This window comes from Hemiscyllium ocellatum, chromosome 36 (assembly GCF_020745735.1).
Source record: "Hemiscyllium ocellatum isolate sHemOce1 chromosome 36, sHemOce1.pat.X.cur, whole genome shotgun sequence".
Classification (NCBI taxonomy): Eukaryota; Metazoa; Chordata; class Chondrichthyes; order Orectolobiformes; family Hemiscylliidae; genus Hemiscyllium; species Hemiscyllium ocellatum.
The window spans coordinates 5,765,980-5,791,800 of NC_083436.1; the positions used below are offsets into that span (position 1 = coordinate 5,765,980).

The 25,821-nt window shown below is 40.3% G+C and overlaps 1 protein-coding gene across 1 annotated transcript in view; it reads left to right on the forward strand.

The window, feature by feature from the left end:
- Positions 1-25,821, forward strand: part of rxfp1 (relaxin family peptide receptor 1) — a 169,503-nt gene that overhangs the window by 116,088 nt on the left and 27,594 nt on the right. The window contains 7 exon segments of the mRNA XM_060851437.1: positions 1,404-1,475; positions 5,223-5,294; positions 15,251-15,322; positions 23,375-23,446; positions 24,222-24,293; positions 24,401-24,630; positions 25,149-25,559. Coding sequence (XP_060707420.1) covers positions 1,404-1,475; positions 5,223-5,294; positions 15,251-15,322; positions 23,375-23,446; positions 24,222-24,293; positions 24,401-24,630; positions 25,149-25,559 — 1,001 coding nt within the window.

The following is a 25,821-nucleotide window of genomic DNA, read 5'->3' on the forward strand; positions in this document are numbered from 1 at the left end:
TCCAGTAGGATGATGGTGACTTTAGCTATTTCTCCTGTGCCTCAGTTAATAGTTTCAACAGAGAGTTAGTACTATTTCTTTACCAATCATTTATTACTGATGTGCCATTGCTGAGGCTGTCTGCTGATATGAACAGCAATGGCCCCATTGCCTGAAGATGAATGACAGCAGAATGGAAACCACAGCACCCCTGAAGGAACTGCTCATGATAGTCGCATGACAGCTGTGTGAGCAATCTTGACACTACAAGTACAGCTAGAAATGTCTGATTGTTTCTAAATCAGACTGCCCCCTCAATTCTGGGATAATATCAACTACTCCCATTGTCTGCTCAACTTTGCCTACCCAATAACTGCAACTGCTTCTATCACCTGGAGTGATACTTCGGAGCAGGTAATCAGTGGCTCCACAGTTTAGCAAAGTCTCACTATATGTTCTTCTTCATTTTACACTGGAACAGCAGGAGGACCTGTTTCCCATCAGGCCCTTCAGTCTGATCTGAGAACTTCTCAGCATTGGGGTGTCCTATCCAGAGCCTCACCATGAATATTTCCATCCTCAACCTGTGGTCTGGAGACTTCTCTGTATTGTCACATCTATATTCCTGGAGCTTTATGCTATAACTGTGCACTTTCCTTCAGTCAGCTTGGACTTCACTCTATTGGTCTCAATGATTCTTCCGTCATCTGCTCTCTATTACCCTCTACTTGCAGGACCTTACAATTGGCCTTCCCTCTATAACCCTAAGTCTTCCGATAATTATGTTTCACCTCCCATTTGTAGATATTGCCTTCCATGTATAATCTAGTTTCCTTGGTTTGCCCTCAACACGTCCTCATAGGTCTGCGATAACCCACTCTCCCTTCCTCAATTAACATGCGCCAATTCCCCTCATACTTCCACCACCCAATCTCAACATATAAATACCTAACAAAGAAGAAACTCCTTATTTTATGTAATCTACATTGATCTACACTCCTTTAAATATGTGATTATAACATACAAAGATCAATTTTCCAGTGTTACACAAATGGTCAATATTTCAGAGGGAACTTGTGAATTAAGTCATGTAACAATATATAGGAAAAGTAATTGACAAAGTTTAATTAGTCATGTTCAGGAATGATGACTACTTGGCGAAGTAAAATGGGAATAAAAAAAATGGAGAGTAAGAAAACGGTGCGAGTACGTTCTTGGCTACTTTACAAAAAAAGTACGACTCAGCCCTGTTTTTCTATTTCTGTTTCACATATTAAACCGAGATTATTGATTAGATGCTGCAAGTTTGGTTCAAAAGATTTATTTCTAAATACTTTGGAGAAGTGAGGAACTTAAGGATTGTGTAATAAAGTTTTCTGAATTCTGTCAATTCGCAATGACATATTGTATAATCTCTACCCTAGGGATTTGGAAGGCAATCAAATTGAGTCTGTGAAGAATGGAACTTTTATGCATTGCAGCCAGTTAACAGTACTGTAAGTAAAATGATCAGATCACATCTGTCATGTAAAATGTTTCATTGTTGTTCATTAAACTTTCACCTTAATGAATTTAGCTTTAGTTTCTGAATTCAATTCTTTAATATTGAAATCATTGCAAGATATCAAACTACTAATTTTCAAGAATCCTAAAACGATCAAATTTTCAAATCCCAATTCTTTGCTAGAGCTATCAGAACCTCACCAGCTATTCTATCTTCCCATTAATATAAGGTGAGCTGAGTTAAGTTTTGAGGAAAAAATTCAGATGTTTGATGTCAACCTTCTTGAGTGCTAATGGACCAACAGTTATCCAGGAAAGTGGGGAGTATTCCAGCATGATCCCGACTTGTACCCTGTTGATGGTTGACAGGTTTTGAGGAGTCAGGAGGTGAATTATTCGCTGTACAATTCCTAGCCTCTGACTTGCTGTATTTATGTAATTAATTCAGTTCAGTTTCTGGTCAATGGTCAGTTTCACAATGGTAATGGCATTCTCATTGACTGTCAAGGGGCAATAGTTAGATTCTTTCTTGTTGGAGATGTTCTTTGCCGAATTGTAGCACAAATGCTACCAGCCACTTGTCAGCCAAAGCCTGGATGTTGTCTGCATCTTACTGCAGTTATATTCCAACATCGATTCAAGCCTTGGGTGCCTGTCTGTGTGGAGTTTGCACTTTCTCCCCGTGTCTGTGTGGGTTTCCTCCAGGTGCTCCAGTTTCCTCCCGCAATCCAAAGATGTGCAGGTCAGGTGAATTGACCGTGCTAAATTGTCCACAGTGTTAAGGGATGTGTTGGTTGAATGCATTAGTCAGGGCTTAAATGGAAGGGGATGGGTCTCAGTGATTTACTCTTCGAATTGGGCCACATGCCCAAAATGTCGATTTTCCCGCTTCTCGGATGTTACCTGACCTGCTGTGCTTTTCCAGCATTACACTCTTGACTCTGATCTCCAGCATCTGCAGTCCTCACTTTCTTCTCCTTGTTGGGTCGAAGGGCCTGTTTCCACTCTGTAGGGATTCAATGATTTTATACATGGTCAGCCTCAGTATCTGAAGAGTTGCAAATGATGCTAAACGTTTCACAATCACTACTAAACATCCCCTGACCTTATGATTGAGGAAGGTCATTGAGGAAGCAACTGAAGGTGTTTGGGCCTGTAACACCACCCTGAACAACTCTTCCAGAGATTTCCCAGTGTTGATGGCTGACATCAAACAAACACAACCGTTTTCCTTTGACCTAGGTATGATTCCAATCATTGGAGAGTTTATTCTGATTCCCATTGACTCTGTTTTTTTCTAGGGTTCCTTGATGCTACACTCAGTTGAATGTGGCCTTGATGTCAAGTGCAGGCAGTTTCACCTCATCTCTGGAATTCAGCACTTTTTGTCCGTGTTTGAACCAAAGCAAAAGTGAGATCAGGAGCTGTGTAGCTCCTGGAACCTAAACTGAGCATCACTGAGCAGGTTATTGCTGAGCAAGTGCTGCTTGACAGCATTGTTGATTCCATCACTTTACTGATGATCGAGAGCAGCCTAATGGGCCAGGTGGGATTTGTCCTGCTTTTTGTGTACAGGACATACTAGGCAATTTTCCACATTGGCTACAACATTACCCAACAATGTGTAGTTATACTGCAACAGTTTTGTTAGGAGCATGGCTTGTTCTGGAGAAAAAGGCTTCAGTCCTATTGATGGAAAATTGTCAGGGCATATAGACTTCGCAGTATCCAGTGGAATTGAAGACTGGCATCTGTGGAGGAGGCAATAATTGATCATACACTTGGCAGTTCTGGCTGAAAATGGATGCAAACACTTTGGTCTCAATTAATGCACGAGTGTGCCTTCGTTGAAGATTGAGGTATTTGAGGAGTTTCATCCTCCATAGAATTATGTAATAGTCATTCAGAACTGGATGTGGCAGTTTGGTAGATCTTAGATCTGATCCTTGAGTTATGGAATTGCTTGACTCTGTCTATTGCTGTTTATGCTACTTGGCAAATTAGGTAGACCTGGGTTGTAGCTTCACCAGTTTGATACCTCATTTTATGCTTGATGTTCATGGTAGATTGAGGATATGCCAGGCTATGAGGTTGCAGATTGTGCTGGACTACAATTCTGCTGCTGCTGGCCCATAGCACCTCCTGGATGCCCAGTCTTGAGTTGTTAGATATGTTTGAAATCTGTCCCATTCATCACCCTATGCATTATCACAATGGAGGGTATCTTCAATGTGAAGACATGACTTTATCTCCACAAGGACTGTGTGGTGACCAGTGCTACCAATACTTTCATGGACTAGATGCACCTGCGGCAGACAGATTGGTGAAGATGAGAGCAAATATGTTTTGCCGGCTTGTTAGTTATCTCACCACCTGCTACAGACCTCAATCTTTCCTTTAGTACTTGACTAGATTGGTTAGTGGTGGTGTTGCTAAGCCACTCTTAGTGATAGAGATTGAAATCCCATACCTGGAATACATTTCATCCATTTTCATCCTGAGATCATCCAAGTGGAGTTCAACATGGAGGTGTTAGCAAGTTTTGAGAAGAGGTGTACTGACTCATCCAATCATTGGAGTGGTATGTGCTGATCAGAAAGTTTCCTTGTGCATGTTTATCCTGATGCCATAAGACTTCCTGGGTCTGGAGTCAATATTGAGGACAACTCTGGGCAACTCCTTCTTGACTTTATATCACTGAGACATGACCTCCACAGGTCTGTAGTGGAATTGGACATAGTCAAGGTCAGTGATAGTGTTGTGTGTATGACAGGCTGATGCTTGACTAGTCTGTAAGACAGCCCCTCTCCCAATTTTAGCAATATGTTAAGAAGATTTTGCAGGGTCAGCAGGGTGTTTGAATTTGCCATTGTCATTTCTGGTACCCAGATCAGTGCCAGATATGCATCTGGTTTCATTTCCTTGAGGGTTTTTTTGCAGTTTTTCAAAGTAATTGCTATGATCTGGAAGCACAAATAAGACTAAGTCCTTCCTGTGATTTGCTTTTGCAACAATTGACTAAAGTTTCATCGACATGGTAAAACTTTTAATTCCAGCATTTTAAAATTCCATTCCATCATCTATGATGATTGGGTTCAAACCCTGGTACCCAGAACATTACTTGAGTCCCTGGTGTATTAGTTCAATGGCAGTGCCTTTACTTTAACAAAGACTGTTGATATAATCATTTCTTATATTGCTGCTGTGGCTTTTTGTCTTACAATTTTACACAGCTCTTAATAAAATAGAAACTACATTATGTTTTAATTTTTTATCAATAACTTGCTGCTAAACCTGTTTACTGGCATTTAATTTTTTATCTGAATTTGAATTCATCTTGTTACATTGCCATAGTGTGAGCTTTATTTCAACTTAGCTGAGAATTAAACATTTCTACCTCCACTTCTAAGCCCACCTTGTACAATCTCTATTTTATTTACTTTCATTGAAGATCCAAGTTGATTGTTGCAATTGATTGATTTTTTTGTGTAAACCAACATTTACGTATTTAAAATCTAAACAAACGTGAAACATAAAGTCAAAAGTAGAAAATGCTAGAAATGCTCAGCACAAGGCAGAGTACCCGACTGGATAAATAACTATTCTTCTAAACTGGGAAGACAGCCCAGCCAATGATCAATTTTGGATCTTGTAATTGCTGATAGATCAATATTTTTCTGTTTTTCTATTTATCTTTTACAGCAGTGCTTTCACCAATCTAACACTTGCATTATTTTCAGGGTTCTCCGCAGGAATAAAATCAGCTCCATACATGAAAGTGCTTTTGCGGCATTACAAAGGCTGGGAGAAATGTAAGTGTTCCTGGGATTAAAAACGTGTAATAAATTTAGAAAATGCAACAAAATGTGAGCAATGGCTGGATTGTCTGAAAATCTAAGAACCATGGCAAAATTTGGATGTGCTTTCCCAGTTCTCAGCTAAATTAATAGGTTCAATCATTTGTTACATTTTAAGGGCTGAAGAAAACTATCTCTTTTGCTGTTCTTCAAATATTTCTCCAAAATATTTAAAGGGATCTCGAGTAAATCTATGGTATTAACAGAATTTTAATCCAATCCAAGTTAGCTTCTTGTAGGATGCAGTTACAAAGAGTTGAGGAGCTATGACTAAGGATATACAGTTGCACCATGTGAAATATTAAAGGAGGAATTATGATTTCTGGGTAATTAGGCTTTGGACTGCATATGCCTGATTCCCAAGAGATGCTACAAGCGTTCTGCTCCATTTTAGCAGCTGGGTTTCAATACTATAGTAAGCTGGATGTTTAAAATAAGCGGCATCTAGAGACAGCAGTCCACATTCTGCTAGGCAAAGATGAAGTGGCCTTGTGTTATCCAGTCTGTAAACAATTACACTGTTGGATTAAGGGGGTGTGGCAGGGTTGTGTGTACATGGAACAGGAGCAAACACAGAATTTCAGTGCCTATTTTCTGTTGGCATCCACAATTTCCCATAGAAGCCTCTGCTTACTTCCCACTAGGTTTTACTGAGTAAACCCTCCAAATTGACTTGCCGCTAAGTTGCTAATTATTGTATTAAATGTTGATGTACACAATGGAATCACATGTATAGTGACCTGGATTATAAATTCCCATTCTGTTTAATGTCTGCCTGTTGGCTAAAGTTAAAATTCCACACTGGGGTGAGAAATTCACTCTGGAATTTTGTCAATGCATTGAAGATGGGCTGCAAGAGCCCTGAGACAGGGAGGAAAATGTCAGTAAATGGTGTCACGAGAGAAGTCTAACATATTTCTGGATATTTCCAGAGGCAGGTAGGCTGGCAAGAGGAGGCTCCTTTTAATGGACAGAACAGCAATTCAACAAGTTTAATAGGTAATCAATCGCAACTCATTGCTTTTTTTTTCAATTTTGTGAAAAATGCAGGGGAACCAGGGAACTTCTAAACTTGCTAGAAATATGGAAGCAGAAGAGAGGAACAGGTCTGTCTTGGCTGTGGTCTGCAGGCTTGAAGTGTCGTATAGCCTTACAGAGAGACAGATGATGAGTAAATAACGGCAGCAATGATCAGAAGGCATGGCAGAGGCATTCTGATTGAATGTACTGTCTAACTTGGCTCTTGAGTACAGAGAAAGATAGAGTGGGAGCCTCTGAGAAGTGGTTGTCAACTTTCTAATACTGTATTATTGTCAATTCACTACACCATTTGTGGCTTAAACAAAAATGTTTAACAATTTATTAAAAATAGAATAACTAGCAGTGTAAAATGAAACAAGATACTCTAATTGGTCTACACTTTAAACCCAAAAATCTTTGTTTTCAGCTCAATTTACACAGAAGATAGACTCAAATAAACATAGTTAAAGGATAAATAAAATAAAAGAAAAGAAAAAGAAGAGTGGCTGTCTTGATGTGTTGTTCCACAGGTGTAGATAATAGTTTCTTGGTTGATTTTCTGAAGATGTTAGTCAGGATCACCTTTACAGACAAGACTTAATACTTATAACTTAGCTTCTATGTTCTGATCTTCCAAGAACTGCTCATTGGGGGTTAGACAGGGAGTTTTCAAAGCTTCATGTTGTAACATCAACAGCCAGCTTCCTTTTCACAGAAAACACTGTCCAAAACCCAATTTAAACACTGACCACTCCATTACAAACTTGACTGTCTCCTCCATAAGGTCCCACTTAGCTTTCAACACAGGTTGGTTAACAAGATTGGATCACGTGGAATACAGGCAAAACCCAGCCATTTGGATACAAAATTGGCTAGAAGGTAGGAAACCGAGGGCAGTGATGGAGGAATGCTTTTCAGACTGGAGGGCTGTGAAGAGGGGTGCGCCATAGGGATCAGTGCTGTGTCCACTGCATTTTGTCATCTATTTAAATGACTTGGATGTGAATATAGAAGGTATGGTTAGTAAATTTGCAGTGACGCCAAAATTGGTAGTTTCGTGGACAGCGAAGAATGTTGTCTCAGAGTACAATGGGATCTTGATCTGATGGGCTGAGAAGTGGCAGATGGAGTTTAATCTTGATAAGTGTGAGGTGCTACATTTTGTTAGGACAGATATGGGCAAGACTTATATGCTTAATGGTAAGGTCCTGAGGAGGGTTGCTGAACAAAGGGACCTTAGAATACAGGTTTATTGTTCCTTGAAACTGGGGTCACAGGTAGACAAGGTAGAAAAGAAGTCATTTAGTACACTTGCCTTCATTGGTCAGTGCATTGAGTATAAGAGTTGGGAGGTCATGTTGTGGCTGTACAGGACATTGGTTAGGCCACTTTTGGAATACAGTGTGTAATTCTCATCTCCTTTGCTATAGGAAGGATGTTGTGAAACTTGAAAGAGTTCAGAAAAACTTCAAGGATTTTGCCAGGGTTTGGAGGGTTTGAGCCCCTATAGGGAAAGGCTGAATAGGCTGAGGCTATTTCCTCTGGAGCATCGGAGGATAAAGGGCGACCTTATAGAGGATTATGGAGAGGCATGGATAGAGTGAATAGTCTTTTTTCCAGGGTAGGCAAGTCCAAAATTAGAGGGGATAAGTTTAAGGTGAGAGTGGAAAGATTTAAAAGGGACCTGAGGGGCAACCTTTTCATGCAGAGAGTGGTGGGTGTATGGAATGAGCTGCCAGAAGAAGTGGTGGAGGCTGGTACAATTACAACACTTAAAAAGCATCTGGATAGGCATATGAATTGGAAGGGTTTGGAGGGATATGGACCAAATGCTGGCGAATGTGATTAGATTAATTTAGGATATCTGGTCAGTATGGACAAGTTGGACCAAAAGGTCTTTTCCTGTGCAGTACATCCCTATGATTCTAGAGTCTTCTGCCATCTGCTTGAACATAAGGTTGAAACCAATTCCCAAGTACTGACCTCATTAATAACCCACTTCTGTTACCTATTTAAACATAATGCTCTTCCCTGGTGCTGAAGTGTCTGCAGAACCTTTTAATCAGAACCAACCTGCAATTAACCTCCTGGCCTGGCCACACGAGTAAGGAAAAGCTTGTTTGATCTGCTTGTCTTTTGACGTAAGTTGTTATCTCCAGTTCACAAGTCATCTTTAGCTCACAGTTTCTAGTTTACAGCTCTGAATCAAAATTGATAAAAGAATAAAATTAAAATAGTGGAAGTTCAGCAAGGGCTTGAACACTATTAGGCTCAGTCACTCCAGCTCTAAGATCAGCAATGAGGAGGGTTATCACAAGGGGGGAGAGCTACAACCACCAGAACTGGAATTGCAATAGCAAGGTGGAGAAGTTCGATGAGCTCCCCATCGAACAGATTTGTCACCATATTCAAATAACCTCTGCTTTGTGAATAGTGTTGCCCTCTTTGCTGTTTGAGTAAGTGCAGTATTCAAGACTGCCCTAAGGGCTGTGATCCTCTGTAGCTTAGTAATGGAGGACCTATCAACATACGCAATTTCAGCTGCCTTCAGGCGAGCCTCAAGCAGACGCTGTTGCTCTCCCTTTTGTCTTTTCCGGGTTGCAGAATATGACCAAGCCCTGCATGTATGCCTTAGTGGCCTCCCACACTATCAAAAGGTTACTGGCTGTACCTGAGTTGATATCCCAGAAGGTTTAAAATTCCTGGGAGAAGAACTTTATTAACTTGCTATCCTTCAATAAGAAAGGATCCATACGCCAATGTCGGGGACCTATCCCATCATCACTAGTCTTAACTTCCATATATACTGCGGCATGATCGGAAATAGTTATATTACAAGACTGTATCAAATTCAAAAGGGTTGAGGGGACAAAGAACATATCAATTCTGGTATGGCACTTGTGTCGGTTAGAGTAGAAAGTAAAGTCTCTACCCTGGGGATGGAAACACCTCCACACATCTACCAGACCCAGCTCCTTGTTCAGATCCGCCAGTTGCCTAGATCTCAGAGATATGCCCGCAGTACTCCTAGGTAACCTGTCTGTCTCTGAATCAATAATATAATTAAAATTTCCCCCTATAATTGTATGGCGCACCCTGAAGGCTATCAACTTAGAGAACGCTTCCGTTACAAATTTAAAAGGGTGTGCCGGGGGACAATAAAGATTCAAAATCCCATATTCCTCTCTGTATATTAGGGCTTTGATCAATATATACCGTCCAGGTTCATCTTTTAACTGGCTTAACATTTGGAAAGGAAAATTCTTCCGAATAAGAATGGTTACTCCCCTAAGTTTTGAGCTGAAAGATGAAAACAACACCTGGCCAAACCCACCCTGTTGCAGCTTCGAGTGTTCTTTATCAAGTAGATGTGTCTCCTGTAAAAGAGCTACATCAACCCTTTCTTTTTTAAGACTTGGTAATATCTTTTTCCTTTTGACTGGCAAATGGCTCCCCTTGGCATTCCAGGGGCACCACCTGAATGAATGACTAGCCCGAGATCCCCCAGGAGGAAGAACCCCACCCAAAAGACATTGAATAAAGACCAAAAAAAATTCACATATAAAAGAACTCTTAAAACAGTTAAATCGACACAATTAAAACTACTCCTAAGTAAAAATAACACAAAACATTTTTGAAAGGAGACTTACCCCCTTGATCCCAGGGGGCATTACTACCTATCAATAACCCCGCCATAACCTCTCCCAACTAGGGCCCTAGCATTAGAAAATGGAGTAAATAAATTCTAGTATCTTATAAAACAGAAGTTAAAAGTGGGTGACCCACCCACTCCTCACACTATCACCTAGATACACTTAATAAAACAACATAAGATAAAAATATATAAAATTACGAGATTACAATCCCAGCAACTAAAGAAGAAAAAAACTGAAAGAAAACCCCACTCAAAAACCAGCCTGAAAAATCAAATAAGCCACGCGAGCTATAGATAGGAGATCAAAGAAAGAATAAAGAACAAGCGCCACCACCCCCAAGGAAAGATGGGCAAAAGTGAGATGGAAAAAGAAAGAAGAATAAACAAGGTGAGGGGGGACGCAAAATAAAGTTGTTATCCATGCAGTTCAAGTCCCACAGTCTATTTGAGAGCATCCAGGAATTCTTTTACTTTCTGCAGTGATCCAAAGTTATAAACAGAGCCTCCATGACAGAAGCGCAGTGTTGCCAAATATTGTATCGAGTATTGAATATTTAAGTCTCTCAGACGCTTTTTCGCCTTGTCAAATGCCCTCCTCTTGCAGACCACAACCAGAGAAAACTTCCTGAAACAGCATTATCTTAGAGCCCTTGTACATCATGGCCTGGGGATCCTTCCCCAAGACACTGGAGGCCTCCAGCAGCATTTGTTTTTCCTGATAGCACTGAAGTCAGACTAGAACCAGGCAGGGCGCTTGTCCAACCTGGGCCTGCAGACAGCAAATTGGTGGGCAGGGAAGAAACTTCTTGAATCTGCTGAAATGCATTTTCGAACTTTTGTCTTCTACCCGATGTTCTATAAGATAGAAGAGAGTATAACTGGGTGCGAGAGGTCTTTGATTATGTTGGCTGCTTTCATCTGATAGTTATGCATCTGAAAGTCAAAGCTTCTACAGTGGGCAACACTGGCTAGGGGGGGTCACCCACTTCTCCTATTTCATATTCCTCTTTTGTTCCATTTTTAAGGTTGCAAACTTAACACCTAAGCCAGTTTCTTCTTCCAGACCCGACGAAGCAGGATTTCATTGAGACAATGTCACCTGGATGAACACCTCCAGAGAGACACCAGAGGAGTTGGAAATCACCCACATTCTGTCTTTTACTTTATCACAACTTCTGCACTTCCCAGAGTTCCCTTGCTGCTCTCTCCTAGACTGCCAGCTGTGAAACCTTGCCTTACCTGAGTTGGCAAGACCATTCTCACTTCCATTATCACTCACTAACTGACTGGCTGCCACCCATATTGGATATTGCTCATTCCTGATAAAGGGCTTTTGCCCAAAACATTGATCTTCCTGCTCCTCGGATGCTGTCTGACCAGCTGCACTTTTCCAGCACCACACTCTTGACTCTAACCTCCAGTATCTGCAGTACTCACTTTTGTCCACACTTATTGGACATCCCGATAATATTATGCTCCCATTTCCTGCAAGTTGATCAATTCAGATCTTGATATGGAGAACTCTGTGGCTATCAGCGAAATTCCAGCCTCAGACACAGGAATAATATTTTTAGATTAGATTCCCTACAGCGTGGAAACAGATTCTTCGGCCCAACCAGTCCACAACAACCCTCCGAAGATTAACCTACCTAGGCCCATTTCCCTCCGACTAATGCACCTAACACAATGGGCATTTTAGAATAGCCAGTTCACCTGGCCCGCACACCTTTGGATTGTGGGAGGAAATCGGAGCATCCGGAAGAAACCCATGCAGACATGGGGAGAATGTGCAAACTCCACACAAGCAGACACCCAAGGCCGGAATCAAACCTGGGACCTTGGTGCTGTGAGGTAGTAGCGCTAACCACTGAGCCACCGTGCTGCCCCTCTTAACAATCTTAGTTCCTTATGGGGTTCATGAGCACAGCCAACCTTTATATCATTATGTTAAAGTATTTTAAACTTACAGAAATTCTAATCTACTTACCCTGTCGTTTGAGGAACAATCTGTTCTGCTGTGAATAATTTTTCATTACCCGAACATTCATTGTTGATTATAAGTCTGATAAATAAATATAATCTGGTATCAACTTTGCTAGATAATCTTAATTAAGGACTTGTAAGTTAAGCTTAATTGTTTATATTTTTCAGTTAATTGAAACCCAAAGCTGATTAAATTCAGACACTAAGGACAACAGAAAAATGTTAAGACTTTAAATATTTAAAGAATGAGAAAATCTGTTTTAAAAGGTCCATTTTCTAACTTACAGCTGCCAGGAGGTTTAACATAGAACATAGAAAAATACAGCACAGTACAGGCCCTTCGGCCCTCGATGTTGCGCCGACCGAAGCCTACCTAACCTACACTAGCCCAATAACCTCCATATGCTTATCCAATGCCCGCTTGAATGACCATAAAGAGGGAGAGTCCACCACTGATACTGGCAGGGCATTCCATGAACTCACAACCCGCTGAGTAAAGAATCTACCCCTAACATCTGTCCTATACCAACCCTCCCTTAATTTAAAGCTGTGTCCCCTAGTAACAGCTAACTCCATACGCCTCTGCAGTACACATATTTAGTTAACCTAAAATAAAAACAGAGATTTGTTGGAGAAACTCAGCAGGTCTGGCAGCAACTGTGAAGACAGAACATTTTGAGTCCAGTATGACTCCTTCAGAAGACTCAGTAAAGAGCATTGCTAAAAGCTTACAGGAAATGCAGGTGATCCGTGTGCATAAATTGTCACAGATATAGGGCTTCATTTGCAGTGAATCTGGATCTGCAGCATGACAGGAAAGTGTAACAGAAGCTTTGAAGAGTGGAAGTTCAATGCAGTGTTCTTTGCCAGCCTAGCGATAGAGTCTTCCATGCTCTCAGCAGTGACAGAAGACATCAACAGACCATTCAATACAGCCAGTATCTTGACCACTCATATGCTGTCCTACTGAGGTCCTCATTTGAGTTCTCTGCAACACAAATCATCAGCAATTCCGTCCTCCAATGATCTGGCAAATAAGTTTTTCTTTAGCAACAAAGACCTGCAGATTGGAAATCTGAACCAGAAACAGAAATTACTGGAGAAATTTAGCAGATCTGGCAGAATCTACGACAAGAAAGCAGAGTTAATGTTTCATGTCCAGTGACCTTTCTTCTAGAACTGAAGAAGGGTCACTGACCCAAAACATTGACTCTGATTTTTCTCCAAAGATGTTGCCAGACCTTCCAAGATACTCCAGTGATTTCTATTTTTGTTTAGCCTTTGTCCAGTCCTGGCATGACTTTAGCCCACTTTTTCCTGCAGATTCACTATTTGATAGTCTGAACCTTAATTAACATTAACCCACTGTTAATATTTGAGTTAGTGGCTGTGATTGGGAAGTCCAGTGTTGAGCTGTTGCTCTCTCTTCCTTCCTCAGCTGTGACAGAGCAGGTAGCAATTCTCGAGTGTCTCAAAGCAGGATATCAGAAGGGGAAGGTTGGTTTGAGCCTGGGAAACATTTTCAGCAGCTTGTTCGTAATGTTAGATTATAATGAGGACGTGCATGCAGTTAAAAAGGGAACAAGGCAGGAGTATGCCATCATCCTTAATGTTCTCAGCAATGCTGGATTCCATACGCTGTATTATAGCCAGCCCAAAGATGCTGAGATCTATCTCCTCCACTGGGTGCAGGCACTGCAGATGTTGTCCCAGCCAAGTCTGCTCTGCTCCATTCTATTATTTACCAGCTTTACTGCAAGAGAGACACCAAAATGTCAGTGATTGTCAACATTACCCAAACACAATGTGTCAAATTGTGCAGGAATGTTCACTTTTGGCTGAAACTAATCAGAGAAAAGGCACACCCCTGTAAGTTCAATGGAAGGAAACAATGAGCACTTGATCTCCAATTATAAGCTGGGTCACTCCAATGGTGCTATTGGTTGAAAACACAAGAGAGAAGCAGCCTGTTCTTGGCAGAATAGCAAAATGTTAGGTTAATAAGTGGTGTCCTTGCAGGAGTCAGCAAGACATATCTGCTGGAATATGGGACCAGGGATTGGGAAGCAGCTGCCTTTTTGCCAAACCTGGGAAAGAGGAGAAGCCTGTTCCAGATCCATGAGGTCAAATTTTAGGAGTGGTATGGCGGGGAAATATGAGACTGCAATCTGGTCTGGGGAGACAGGTGGACTGCAAAGATGATGCAGTAGATGGGACCCTGATAGTGATATGAGAGATGGAGTGTGCAATAGTGATAGGGAAATGGGGATTACAAGCTGATGGAGATGGGTGAAGCAGATGAAATGGTGAGGCTAAAAGCGGCTGAGGGAAAATAGGGGACCGCAAGAGTTGGACAGAGACAGTGAGACTGCATAAGGGCTTGAAGTGATGGGAAGTCTGCAAGGCAATTGAGAGGAGCAAGACAGGCTGTAGGGTGTCTTGGAAGAAAAGCAGACCACAAAGACATTGGGACATAGGGAGTGGCTGTAGGTGGTTCAGGGTGGGTGATATAAGTGAGGTTTATTGCACAGTGTGTAATGTTGGCGATGCATGAAGAAGCATTCAATGACCTTAACCATCCATGTAAATGTTTGAACTGGTGTCCAAGGCCAGAACCTGGAACTGACCACTTGCTTCCTTCTTTGGCTTCCTGCTACACATCTGTTCTCAGTTGGTTCTTGAAGACTTCATTGAAATCTTGATGCCTCACTCCCAGCACTAATGTCTCCAGTAATGCATCTCAGACTTTAAAATCCTCTCTATCATCTTATATTCTATTTTCTCTATTTTAAATAACAGCTATGTATTAATTGTAACTTTCATTTAAAAGGGACACACTGCTTTCAAGAAGACCAACAGCACACATGTTCCCAGCTCAATGTGGTTTGAGGCAGCCACCAGCACGACAGACACTCAATCCTATGATTGTGGTAAAGAGGTGGCATCACGAAATCTATATGCTGCCCACCCCAGCACAACCAAGATGGGTACATTACAGATGCCTGCCCACTGCCCATGAATGGGGCCAGTTAATTTTTAGCCCTTGTTTTTGAATATTATTTATAGAAAGGTTATGAAGTTTGATGCAATGTGAGTCTTGCTTAGATTAATGAAATGTTAATATTGCATTTGTTTTTACTGAAAACAAAACTGAAGTCACAACTAATGTTATCAATAAATTCTCTAGGATTCTTACAGACACATCTTGTTATGTCTTACTTGAGCTAATACAACTTTTTGTGTGTTTCTACAGGGACTTGTCTTTAAACAAGATTCAAGAATTGCCGCATAACCTTTTCCAGCAACTTAAGGAACTTATACGATTGTAATTTCATCATTGATTATATTTGCTTGCTTAGTGTTCACATTTTGCATGCTAAAACTTAGAATTTGTCATTTCTTATTCATATAAAAATTTTTGACCTTGTACAAGTTGATACTTTTAGCTTTGAGTGTGCCCATATAAAAATTGAATGGTTGTAGTATAAAGACTGCTAGCATACAGTAGAAATCTGTCAACTGTAAAGGATAACATAGGGTTACAGACTCAGTTCATATATCAACGTCATACTGTTTCCAAAACAGAATAACTCAGCTTATAGCACATGGTGTGCCTATCCAATACAAGTACTAGCTGAGTTTTAATGAACAGTTAGGGAAAACAACTCTTTTAATTTTATATGGTTCAAAATCTATTTAATTTCTTTTATACATATACATATTCTATACCTAAATAATAACTAATTACCTTAAGGGTTATGGAGATACTGAAGGAAAATGGCATTGAAGAGATCAGCCACGTTTGAGAATTATAAAACAAGCTAGATTAGCTGAATGTCCCATGCTCCTAAATCACATTTTACATATACAGGTACTTAAGAACTTTCCAGGTGGTAATGGCATTGATTTCAGTAGTACTGGTTGTAGTTTTACTGCACTCAACGCCATTCTTGGGGAAATCTAGCTTACTGTGAAATAAGCACCAATTTCTAACCAGTGGTGTTTGCATGGTAACTGAATCAAATTGTGTATTGAAAGGCCGATTCATTGTTATAAATACTTTCAAACTGACATTTACAAATTACAAAGAACGGCTGAGCCAGTTTTGCAGCCACACTTCCATGACTGCTGGTGGTGGAGAGTAGACCAATAGGAATATAATTGACAGATTAAGCTTCTCCTTTTTCAGGACAAAACTGACTAATTTTCCACATTATCGGGTAGATATCAGTGTTGTAGCTGTACTGGAACAGTCAGACTAGAGTCATTACTAGTTCTGAAGCACAAGTCTTCAATAATACTGCTAGAATTTTGCCAGAATTCATAGCCTTTATAGAATCCTGTGCCTTTAATCACCTCTTTATATCAAGAAATATAAAAAAAGAGAATAGGTAGGATGTGAGTTTAGATTGTGGAGTCGGTATGTCAGAGATATGGGCAGACTAGAACATAGATCTTCCCAATAGACGAAGCTCCTCTGTAATGTCATTTTTGGCTCTCTAATAATAATTATCATAGCTTAACAAGTTAGCAGTCTCATGGAAAAAAGTAATGACTTGAAAGTTTCTTTCACGCAGGTTCTTCTACCTCAAACTTCTACCTCAATTGATCAGGTCTAACCCTAACTCTAATCCAGGTCTGGTCAATTAGAAATGGCTAAAGGACAAGTTTAACCTGTCAATTATAGTCGTAGTAGTCTACTCTCCATCACCAGCAGTCATGGAAGGGTGGTTGATATATCAAGCAGCATTTGCAAAGGGATAACCTGCTCACTAATGGTCAGTTCAGGTTTTTCCAGGGGCCACTCAGCTCTTGACTTTATTACAACCTTGGCTCAAATATGGACAAAGAGCTGAACTCCATAGCTGAGGTGAGAGCAACTGTCCTTGACATCATGGCAATAATCAACCAATTTGGATCCCTAGTAAAACTGAAATCAAGAGCAAACTCTCTGCTAACTGAGTATTACTCATACAAAGGAAATTGTAATTGTTGGAGATCAGTCATCTCAGTTCCAGAACATCATGCAGGAATTCCTCAGCGAAGTGACCCAGGATCGTTTGCAGCCTTGGGCATCTACCTGTGTGGGGTTTGCACATTCTCCCTGTGTCTGCATGGGTTTCCTCTGGGTGCTCTAGTTTCCTTCCACAGTCCAAAGATGTTCAGGTTTGATGAATTGGCTTTGCGAAATCACCCATAGTGTCCAGTGCAGGCTAGTTGGTCTTGCCATGGGAAGTGCAGGGTTACAGGGTGGAGAATTGGTGGATCTTGGTGGGATCTTCAGAATGTCAGTGTGGATTCAATGGGCCAAATGGCCTGCTTCCATACTGTAGGATTTCTAAGAATTAATTTTCCCCTGTTAGAAGGTCAGAAGTGGGATGTTCACTCATGTTGCAGCATATTTAGCACTAATTTCCACTCATTAGATACTAAACCATGTGGAAATTCTAGTTCATGCCTGTATGTAATAAGATTTGGACAACATCCAGACTTGGGCTGATAAGTGGTGAGTAACACTTGCACCACACAAGCACCAGGCCATGAACATCCCTAACTAGATCATTGCTCTTGCACGCTCAATGGCGTTACTACCACTGCATCCCCACAATCAACATCAGAAACTGAACTTGACCAGCCATATAAATACTTTTGGCCACAAGAGCAGACCATAGGTTAGGAATTCTGTGGTGAGAAATTCACCCATCTCCATCATTCTGTTCACCAACTACAAGACATGGTTCAAAAGTGTGATGGAATACTCTCTACTTTCATGGAAGATTGCAACTCCAATCGAAGAAGGTCAATACCGTCCAGGACAAAGCAGTCAGCTGAGATGCCTCATCAACAACCTTCAACATTCATTTGCTTCACCACTGACATACAGTAGCAGCAGTGTCTACTGTCTGCAAGATGCACTGCTACAACTCACAAGCACTCCATCGATAGCGCTTTCCAACCCCACGTCTTCTATCATCTGGAAAGACAAAGAAAACAGATGTATGGGACGCATGCACTTGAAAACTCCCCTCCAAACTTTATTTTGAACTATATTGCTATTCCTTTACTGTTGCTCAGTCAAAAACCTTAAATTCCCTTCTGAACAGCACTATGGATAACGCTACACTCCAAGGTCTGCAGCAGATCAAGGAGGCTGCTCAACACCATGTTCTCTAGGGCAATTAAAGATGGGCAATAAATGCTGCCATTGAGATCCACTTAGAACCAAGATTGAGCTGTAAGGTTCTAAGAATGTTTTCTCCTATCCCCATTAATGTGGATAGTTTGAATAGTTTATAAAAAAAGCTGTTTTTTGCCAGCATAGGGATGGACTCACTTCTCTACACTATCCCACATCAGAGGTATCAAGTCCCCTTCCCTACCTGAGACCCAAGCAAAGCAGTCTACCAGACTATTACCCTGTGACAGAACTTTACCTATCAGAATCAGAATGGAGGCCAGGTGGGAAGTGGACATGAAATAGCTAGTAATTGGATCAATAGTTATACTTAAGGGCCTGAATTGGGGTGATATTCCATGCCTTCCCAACTTCCAATTGCTGACATTTAGCAGTGGCAGAAATCCACTTGAGATTTTTAAAAGCACTCCCACCTACAAACCTGCTAACTGAAAATGACAAAATTCCTCCCATTATTTCATTCTGCAGTTGAATTTCCACTTCCACACAGTGGAGCTTGTCGTGTTCAGATAGAATTTCAGGAACATAAAAAATTAACATCAGTCAGTTTTCCATTTCGAGCATTGCAATATTTTGTTCCTGTATCAAAGTAAAGCATGCACAAACTACTTTTGGTTCTTAAAATGTTGCTTACAGATGTCTTAATGTAACAAAAGCACACTCCCTCAAACAATGACTGAATAATTACATGATTCATTATTTTAGGCATAAGTTGTGATGAAAGTGTTAAAATACCCCATTAGTTTGTGTGAGAGAGATTATTGAAATGTTTGAACAGCAATTGATGAATATTTTGTAGAAAATATTGAAAAGTGTGGTTTGACATAGACACAACCTTTGATAATGATCTATTTTTATGGGACAACAAAATCTGTTAAAAGGGGTTTGATTCAAGTCACAACTCAGTAAATGTCGAGGTGGTTTGTTCAAGCTAGTAAATATATTCATACGCATGTCGTGCATATAACGATCAGTTTTTTATTAAATGAATGGATCAAAAATTGTGGGCCAAGTCCATAAATGTGCAGAAACGTCCAGTAAATGTCGAGGTGGTTTGTTCAAGCTAGTAAATATATTCATGTGCATGTCGTGCATATAACGATCAGTTTTTTTAAAAATGAATGGATCAAAAATTGTGGGCCAAGTCCATAAACCTAAGAAATAGGAATGGAAATAGGCCAATAAGCTCCTTGAGCCTGTTTCACCATTCAGTAGGATTGTGGTTGATCTGACACTCCCCAAGTCCATTTACCTCCCCTACTCATCAAGAATCTATCTATCTCAGCATTAAATATAGACAAGCACTCTCCCAGTACAAATCTCAATGGTAAAGAGGTCCAAACGTTTTCAATCCTCTGAGAGAACAAATTCCTCCTTATATCAGAATAAAAGCAAATCTGAAACCAAAAGAGAAAATGCTGGAAAATCTCAGCAAGTCTGGCAGCATCTGTAAGGAGAGCAAAGAGCTGATGTTTCGAGTCTAAGTCAAAGGGTCAGTTAGACTCGAAACATCAGCTGTTTGCTCTTCTTACAGATGCTGCCAGACCTGCTGAGATTGTTCAGCATTTTCTCCTCCTTATATCAGTTTTAAATTGGCACTACTTAATTCTAAGATTATGCCCTCTCCAGTGAGGAGAATCATCCTCTCAGCATTTACTCTGTCAAGCCCCTTAAGAATCCTATATGTTTTAATGAGGTCACCTCTCATTCTTCTACATTTTAGTGAGTAGAGTCACAACCTGTTTAACCTTTGCTCGTAAGACCTTTGCTCCATATCAGGGATCATCCTCGGGAACTTTCCCTGAAATTACTCCAATGAAATGGTATCTTTCCTTAAATAAGGTGACCAAAACTGCTCATAAGACTCCAGATGTGGTCCTGGGACTGTTGCAGTAAGACATCCCTACTTTTATATTCCAACCCCTGGAAATAAGTGCTAACATTTCTTTAGCCTTCCTGATTTCTGGCTGCATCTGTGTGCTAGCTTTCTGTGTTTCATGCAGATGTACACCCTTTATGAAGGCAGCTTGCTGCAGATTTTATCCATTTAAATAATATACTGTTATTTCGTTCTCCACTGTTATTTCCAAAATTATCAATTTCACATTGTTCCAAATTATATTCTGTTTGCCAACTTCTTTGCCTGTTTATGTAATGTATCATTATTTCTGTGTAAACTTTCCCAATCTTGATAGCCTATCACTGACTTTTGCCTCCTTATATGCTTTTCTTTCACCCTTAACATCCTTGGTTAACCATTGTTGCTTTATTCCTCTCTCGGAATCATTCCTCTTTGCTGCCATGAATTTTTGCTGAAAGTTATTAATTACCTCCTTAAGTGTCTCCCGCTGCTTGCTTATTGTCATTCATGCTAATCTATTTGCCCAGTTCACTTTAGCTATCTTTCCCTTTATTTCATCTAATCCTCTTTATTTAAGTTAAACACAGTTGTTTCTGACCCATATTTCTCACTGTTGAAATAAATAGTAGTCATAGAGATGTACAGCATGGAAACAGACCCTTCAGTCCAACTCATCCATGCCGACCAGATATCCCAACCCAATCTAGCCCCACCTGCCAGCACTAGGCCCATATCCCTCCAACCCCTTCCTATTTATATACCCATCTAGATGCCTTTTAAATGTTGCAATTGAACTAGCCTCCACCACTTCCTCTGGCAGCTCATTCCATACACTTACCACCCTCTGCATGAAAAAGTTGCCCCATAGGTCCTTTTTATATTTTTCCCTTCTCACCTTAAATCTATGCCCTCTAGTTCTGGACTCCCCCACCCCACGGAAAAGACTTCCTCTATTTATGCTACCCATGCCCCTTATAATTTCGTAAATCTCTATAAGGTCACCCCTCAGTCTCCGATGCTCCAGGGAAAACAGCCCGAACCTATTCAACCTCTCCCTGTAGCTCAAATCCTCCAACCCTGGCAACATCCTTATAAATATTTTCTGAACCCTTTCAAGTTTCACAATATCTTTCCAATAGGAAGGAGACCAGAATTACAAGCAATATTCCAACAGTGGCCTAACAATGTCCTGTACAAACGCAACATGACCTCCCAACTCCTGTACTCAATACTCTGACCAATAAAAGAAAGCATACCAAACACCTTCTTCACTATCCTATCTACCTGCGACTCCACTTTCAAGGAGCTATGAACCTGCACTCCAAGGTCTCTTTGTTCAGCAACACTCCCTATGTCCTTACCATTAAGTGTATATGTCCTGCTAAGATTTGCTTTCCCAAAATGCAGAATTAAGAGAAAATCTAGAATTAAGAGTCTGTCAATGATCATGAATCCATTGTTGGGGAAAACACATTTTGTTCACTAATGTCCTTCAGGGGAGGCAACTGCCATCCTTACCTGGCCTGATCTACATGTGACTCCAGACCCACAGCAAGCTGCTTGGCGCTTAACTGCTTTTGAGCAATTAGGAATGAGGAATAAATGCTGCCCTTGCCTTCATCTCATGACTAAAAACAAATTGATTTTGTTTAAATTTTCGATGATAAGGAGGGAGAGTACATCTGGTTAGTGTAGTTGATGAATGAACACAGATTTCATTTTGACTGACAACTTGAACATCAGAAATCCCCAAATTTACAGAATCAAACAGAGAGTGGGCACATGATTTTAAACAAACAAAAGTGTTAAACAAACTAGGAGCCTGTGAATTGTGGTGATCATTCTGAAAACCAAGCTTGATGCTCTTGGATCAATACTTTCAAATCCCACCCTGAGGTCCCTTTTGCTTCACTGATGTCCCTGAGGAATGAGTTAAATTCTATCATGTTATGATCACAATGTCCTGGAGAATCTTTTACTCTGAAACCCTTTAATCCTACCTCATTACCCACTACCAGATCCAAGATAGCCTGTTCCCTCGTTGGTTCATAACATATTGCTCAAGAAAACTATCCCTGATGCATTCAATGAATTTGTTGTCATAGCTACCTTTTTCAATCTGATTAACCTAATTAATATGGAAATTAAAATCACCCCTAATTATTGCTGTATCCTTTTTACATACTTCTACTATTTGTTGATCTATAGCATTTTCCAGTCTTCAGGGACCTTCCATACACAACTGCCCTCTGCTTAAACAAATTTCCCCTTAGGTCCCTTTTAAATCTTTCTCCTCTCATTTTAAACCAATGTCCCCTACCCCAGAGAAAAGAGATTGTCTATTTATCCTATCCATGCCCCTCATGATTTTATAAACCTCTATAAGGTCACCCCTCAGCCTCCAACATTCCAGGTAAAATAGCCCCAGCCCAGTCAACCTCTCCCAACTGCACAAATCCTGGCAACATCCTTGTAAATCTTGTAAACCTTTCAAGTTTCACAACATCCTTTCTATTGCAGGGAGACCAGAATTGTATATACTATTCCAACAGTGGCCTAACCAATGTCCTGTACAGCTGCAACATGATCTACTCCTATACTCAATGCATTGACCAATAAAGGCAAGCATACCAAATGCCTTCTTCACAACCCTATCTATCTGTGACTCCACGTTCAAGAAACTATGAACTCTAATCTGAAAGTAACTTAATAGATAGTCATATTAGCTGCTATTACCAACCAATGAACTTACGGTTTTCTGTGATGTCACTCATTGTTTTATGTTGTGCCTCTGATCCTTGGCTCGGCTTCAGTATAGAGCAAAAGCCCTTCAGGGCATTTTTCTACTCCTCGGATGCTGCCTGACCTGCTGTGCTTTTCCAGCATTTGCAGTCCTCACTTTTGCCTACTCGGCTTCAGTATATCCAGTTTATTGAAAACCTTACAAATTGTAAATTAAAAAACCAAGCAAAAAGCAGCTTTTCTCCTCTGCACCAAATTCCTGTTCTTTCCTAAAGATCCCAGAAATATATGCTCACTGTGGATGTGATCTCTCCTTCCTAATCCTGCAAATGTACTCAGGTGCCAGATAAAGATTTTTACCAAGAATGTGCATGTATGTTGTGTATCAATTGTATAGTGTGTAGCTAAGCAAAGGTTTCATAGACACTACTAACACATTCCCATCTCTGGTTAACAGTATTATCTTTTGATTGGGCTAATAAAATCTCAGGAGAAACTGTTGACATCGAAACATTTCTGTGCGCAAAAAAATATGAGTTGTGTAAAAGAATATAACTGGTTACCCCTTGTCATTGCAGGAACATTTCTTTCAATATCATGAAGCAAATCCATAAAGACCAATTTGATTGCCTGGAGAATCTAAAATCACTGTAAGTTTTCCCGATATGAATGTTTTGATATTCAACTAAGTATTATAATCTTTGATTTTTTTTAGTGAAATTTGTGTGTAGGGACTATGGAATCTCTACAGTGTAGAAGCAGGCCATTCGGTCCATCGAATCCAAACCAACCCTCCAAAGAGTATCCCACCTAGACCCACCTCCCTACCCTATCCCTGCATTTCCCATGGCTAATCCACCTATCCTACACATCCCTGGACACTATTGGCAATTTAGCAATGCCCCATCTATCCTGCACACCGTTGAACTGTGGGAGAAAACTCACACAGAGATAGGGAGAATGTGCAAACTCTGTACAAGACAGCCGTCAAAGGCTGGAATTGAACCCGGTTCCATGGTGCTGTGATGTGGCAGTGCTAACTACTGAGCCACTGTGACAGCCTTTTCTCCACAAACTTCATGGAAATTGTGTAGCTACCTGTTTGCAATCAGAATAGTGATGGTAACTGACAGAACTTCTGTATAATTGTAGCGCCGCAGTGCTCCATCAAAAACTCATGAGGCACTGTGTCCCACAGTGGCCACATATTCAGTCTCAAAGGCTACTTTGTATTTAATATCTATTTCATGCAGAGACACTTTCAAGTTTTTAGCTTAGCGCTAGTTTGGAGTCAATTTAGAGGTAAATTTTCCGAATATTGAGCATTTTCATATCCCAATACTGATGAGAAGAAACTTCAAATCCTACCCATACTAATTGAATGGATATGTTTTGTAAGGATATTGATATTTTCTGTTGTTACAGCAGTATGGATGGAATGGATTTTCAGGCTCTACATAACAGGATATTCCAGCCTCTTAAGAATCTATCCCATGTGTAAGTGTTATGCAAATATATATATACTAGAAGGAACTCTTAATGCAAATGCTGTTGCAGCCCATGACTTTAATAGATGCATGCTAATAATTTGACTTTCCTTTCAGATATTTTAAGAAATTCCAGTTCTGTGCTTATACCCCACATGTTCGTAGCTGCAAGCCGAACACTGATGGAATATCATCCTTTGAGAACCTGCTTGCTAATGCTGTCCTTCGAGTTTTTGTTTGGGTGGTTTCTGCTATTACTTGCTCTGGAAACATCTTCGTCATTTGCATGAGATTTTACATCAGATCGGAGAACAAGCTTCATAGCTTGTCTATCATGTCTCTTTGCTGTAAGTATACACTCAATGGATCAAACTTTGATTTTCATTTGGTATCATATATATTTTTAATTGCATCAATCCTCTTCTTTTTCTGATATCCTGGTAAGTACAGTCAAAAAGGTAGTCAAGTAACCTCCACACATCTCTACCATTGTCATTGTTATGCTACCACGTAGAAGTTGTACAGGCACACCACAGTCATGACTCTTGCTCTGATGCCCTGGTAGGAACAAACAGAGTTCAGCATCATATTTACATGATATGATATTTAAAATCAGCTGTTCAAATCTATAAGGAATCATATTTGCAGAATGCATAGTTTAACCTCTTAATTATGATAGTGCAACACTCCCTCAGTACCACATTGTAAAATCAAACTAGACTTTTGTGCTGAATTCTGGAGTAGGATTATGAGCCTAGAGACTCAAAGACTACTGGGTTATGATTGTCACTGTACTGAAACACATATTGGTGTGTAGATTTTCTTTGTAGACCCAACTAATAAATGTTTGCTTTGTTCTTCCTAGGTGCAGACTGCCTGATGGGAATATATCTTTTCCTAATTGGATCATATGACCTTAGATACCGTGGCGAATACAATAGGCATGCTCAAATGTGGATGGACAGCATGCAGTGTCGGATAACTGGATCTTTAGCAATGCTTTCAACAGAGGTGTCTGTATTACTTTTGTCTTTCCTGACTTTGGAAAAGTACCTCTGCATTGTTTATCCATTCAGCAATCTGAAGCCAGGAAAATGTAGGACAGTTTTTATTTTGGTTTTCATTTGGTTTGTGGGATTTGTCATTGCATTCACTCCCCTGATGAATAATGACTTCTTTAAGAATTATTATGGCAGAAATGGAGTATGCTTCCCACTGCATTCAGAACATTTGGACACTAATGGAGCACAGATATATTCAACTATCATTTTTCTTGGTAAGCCTGAAGATTATTTATTGTGCCTAACTATGTAATATTCAATTCAAATTCAGTAGCATGTTTTCTTGTGTGTATTTAACTGTGCTATCGATCCATTCGTAGCCCAGCAGGCATATCTAACAGAAAGTATTAGCTATTTGTTGAATTACCAAATCTCTGCAGGGGAGAAGAGAAAAGGAGGTCATTAGGAATGACATATTTGAACTTTGTGATACTTGGCTGTGAAGAAAAAGAAACAGTTAAGACTTCCAATCCTATT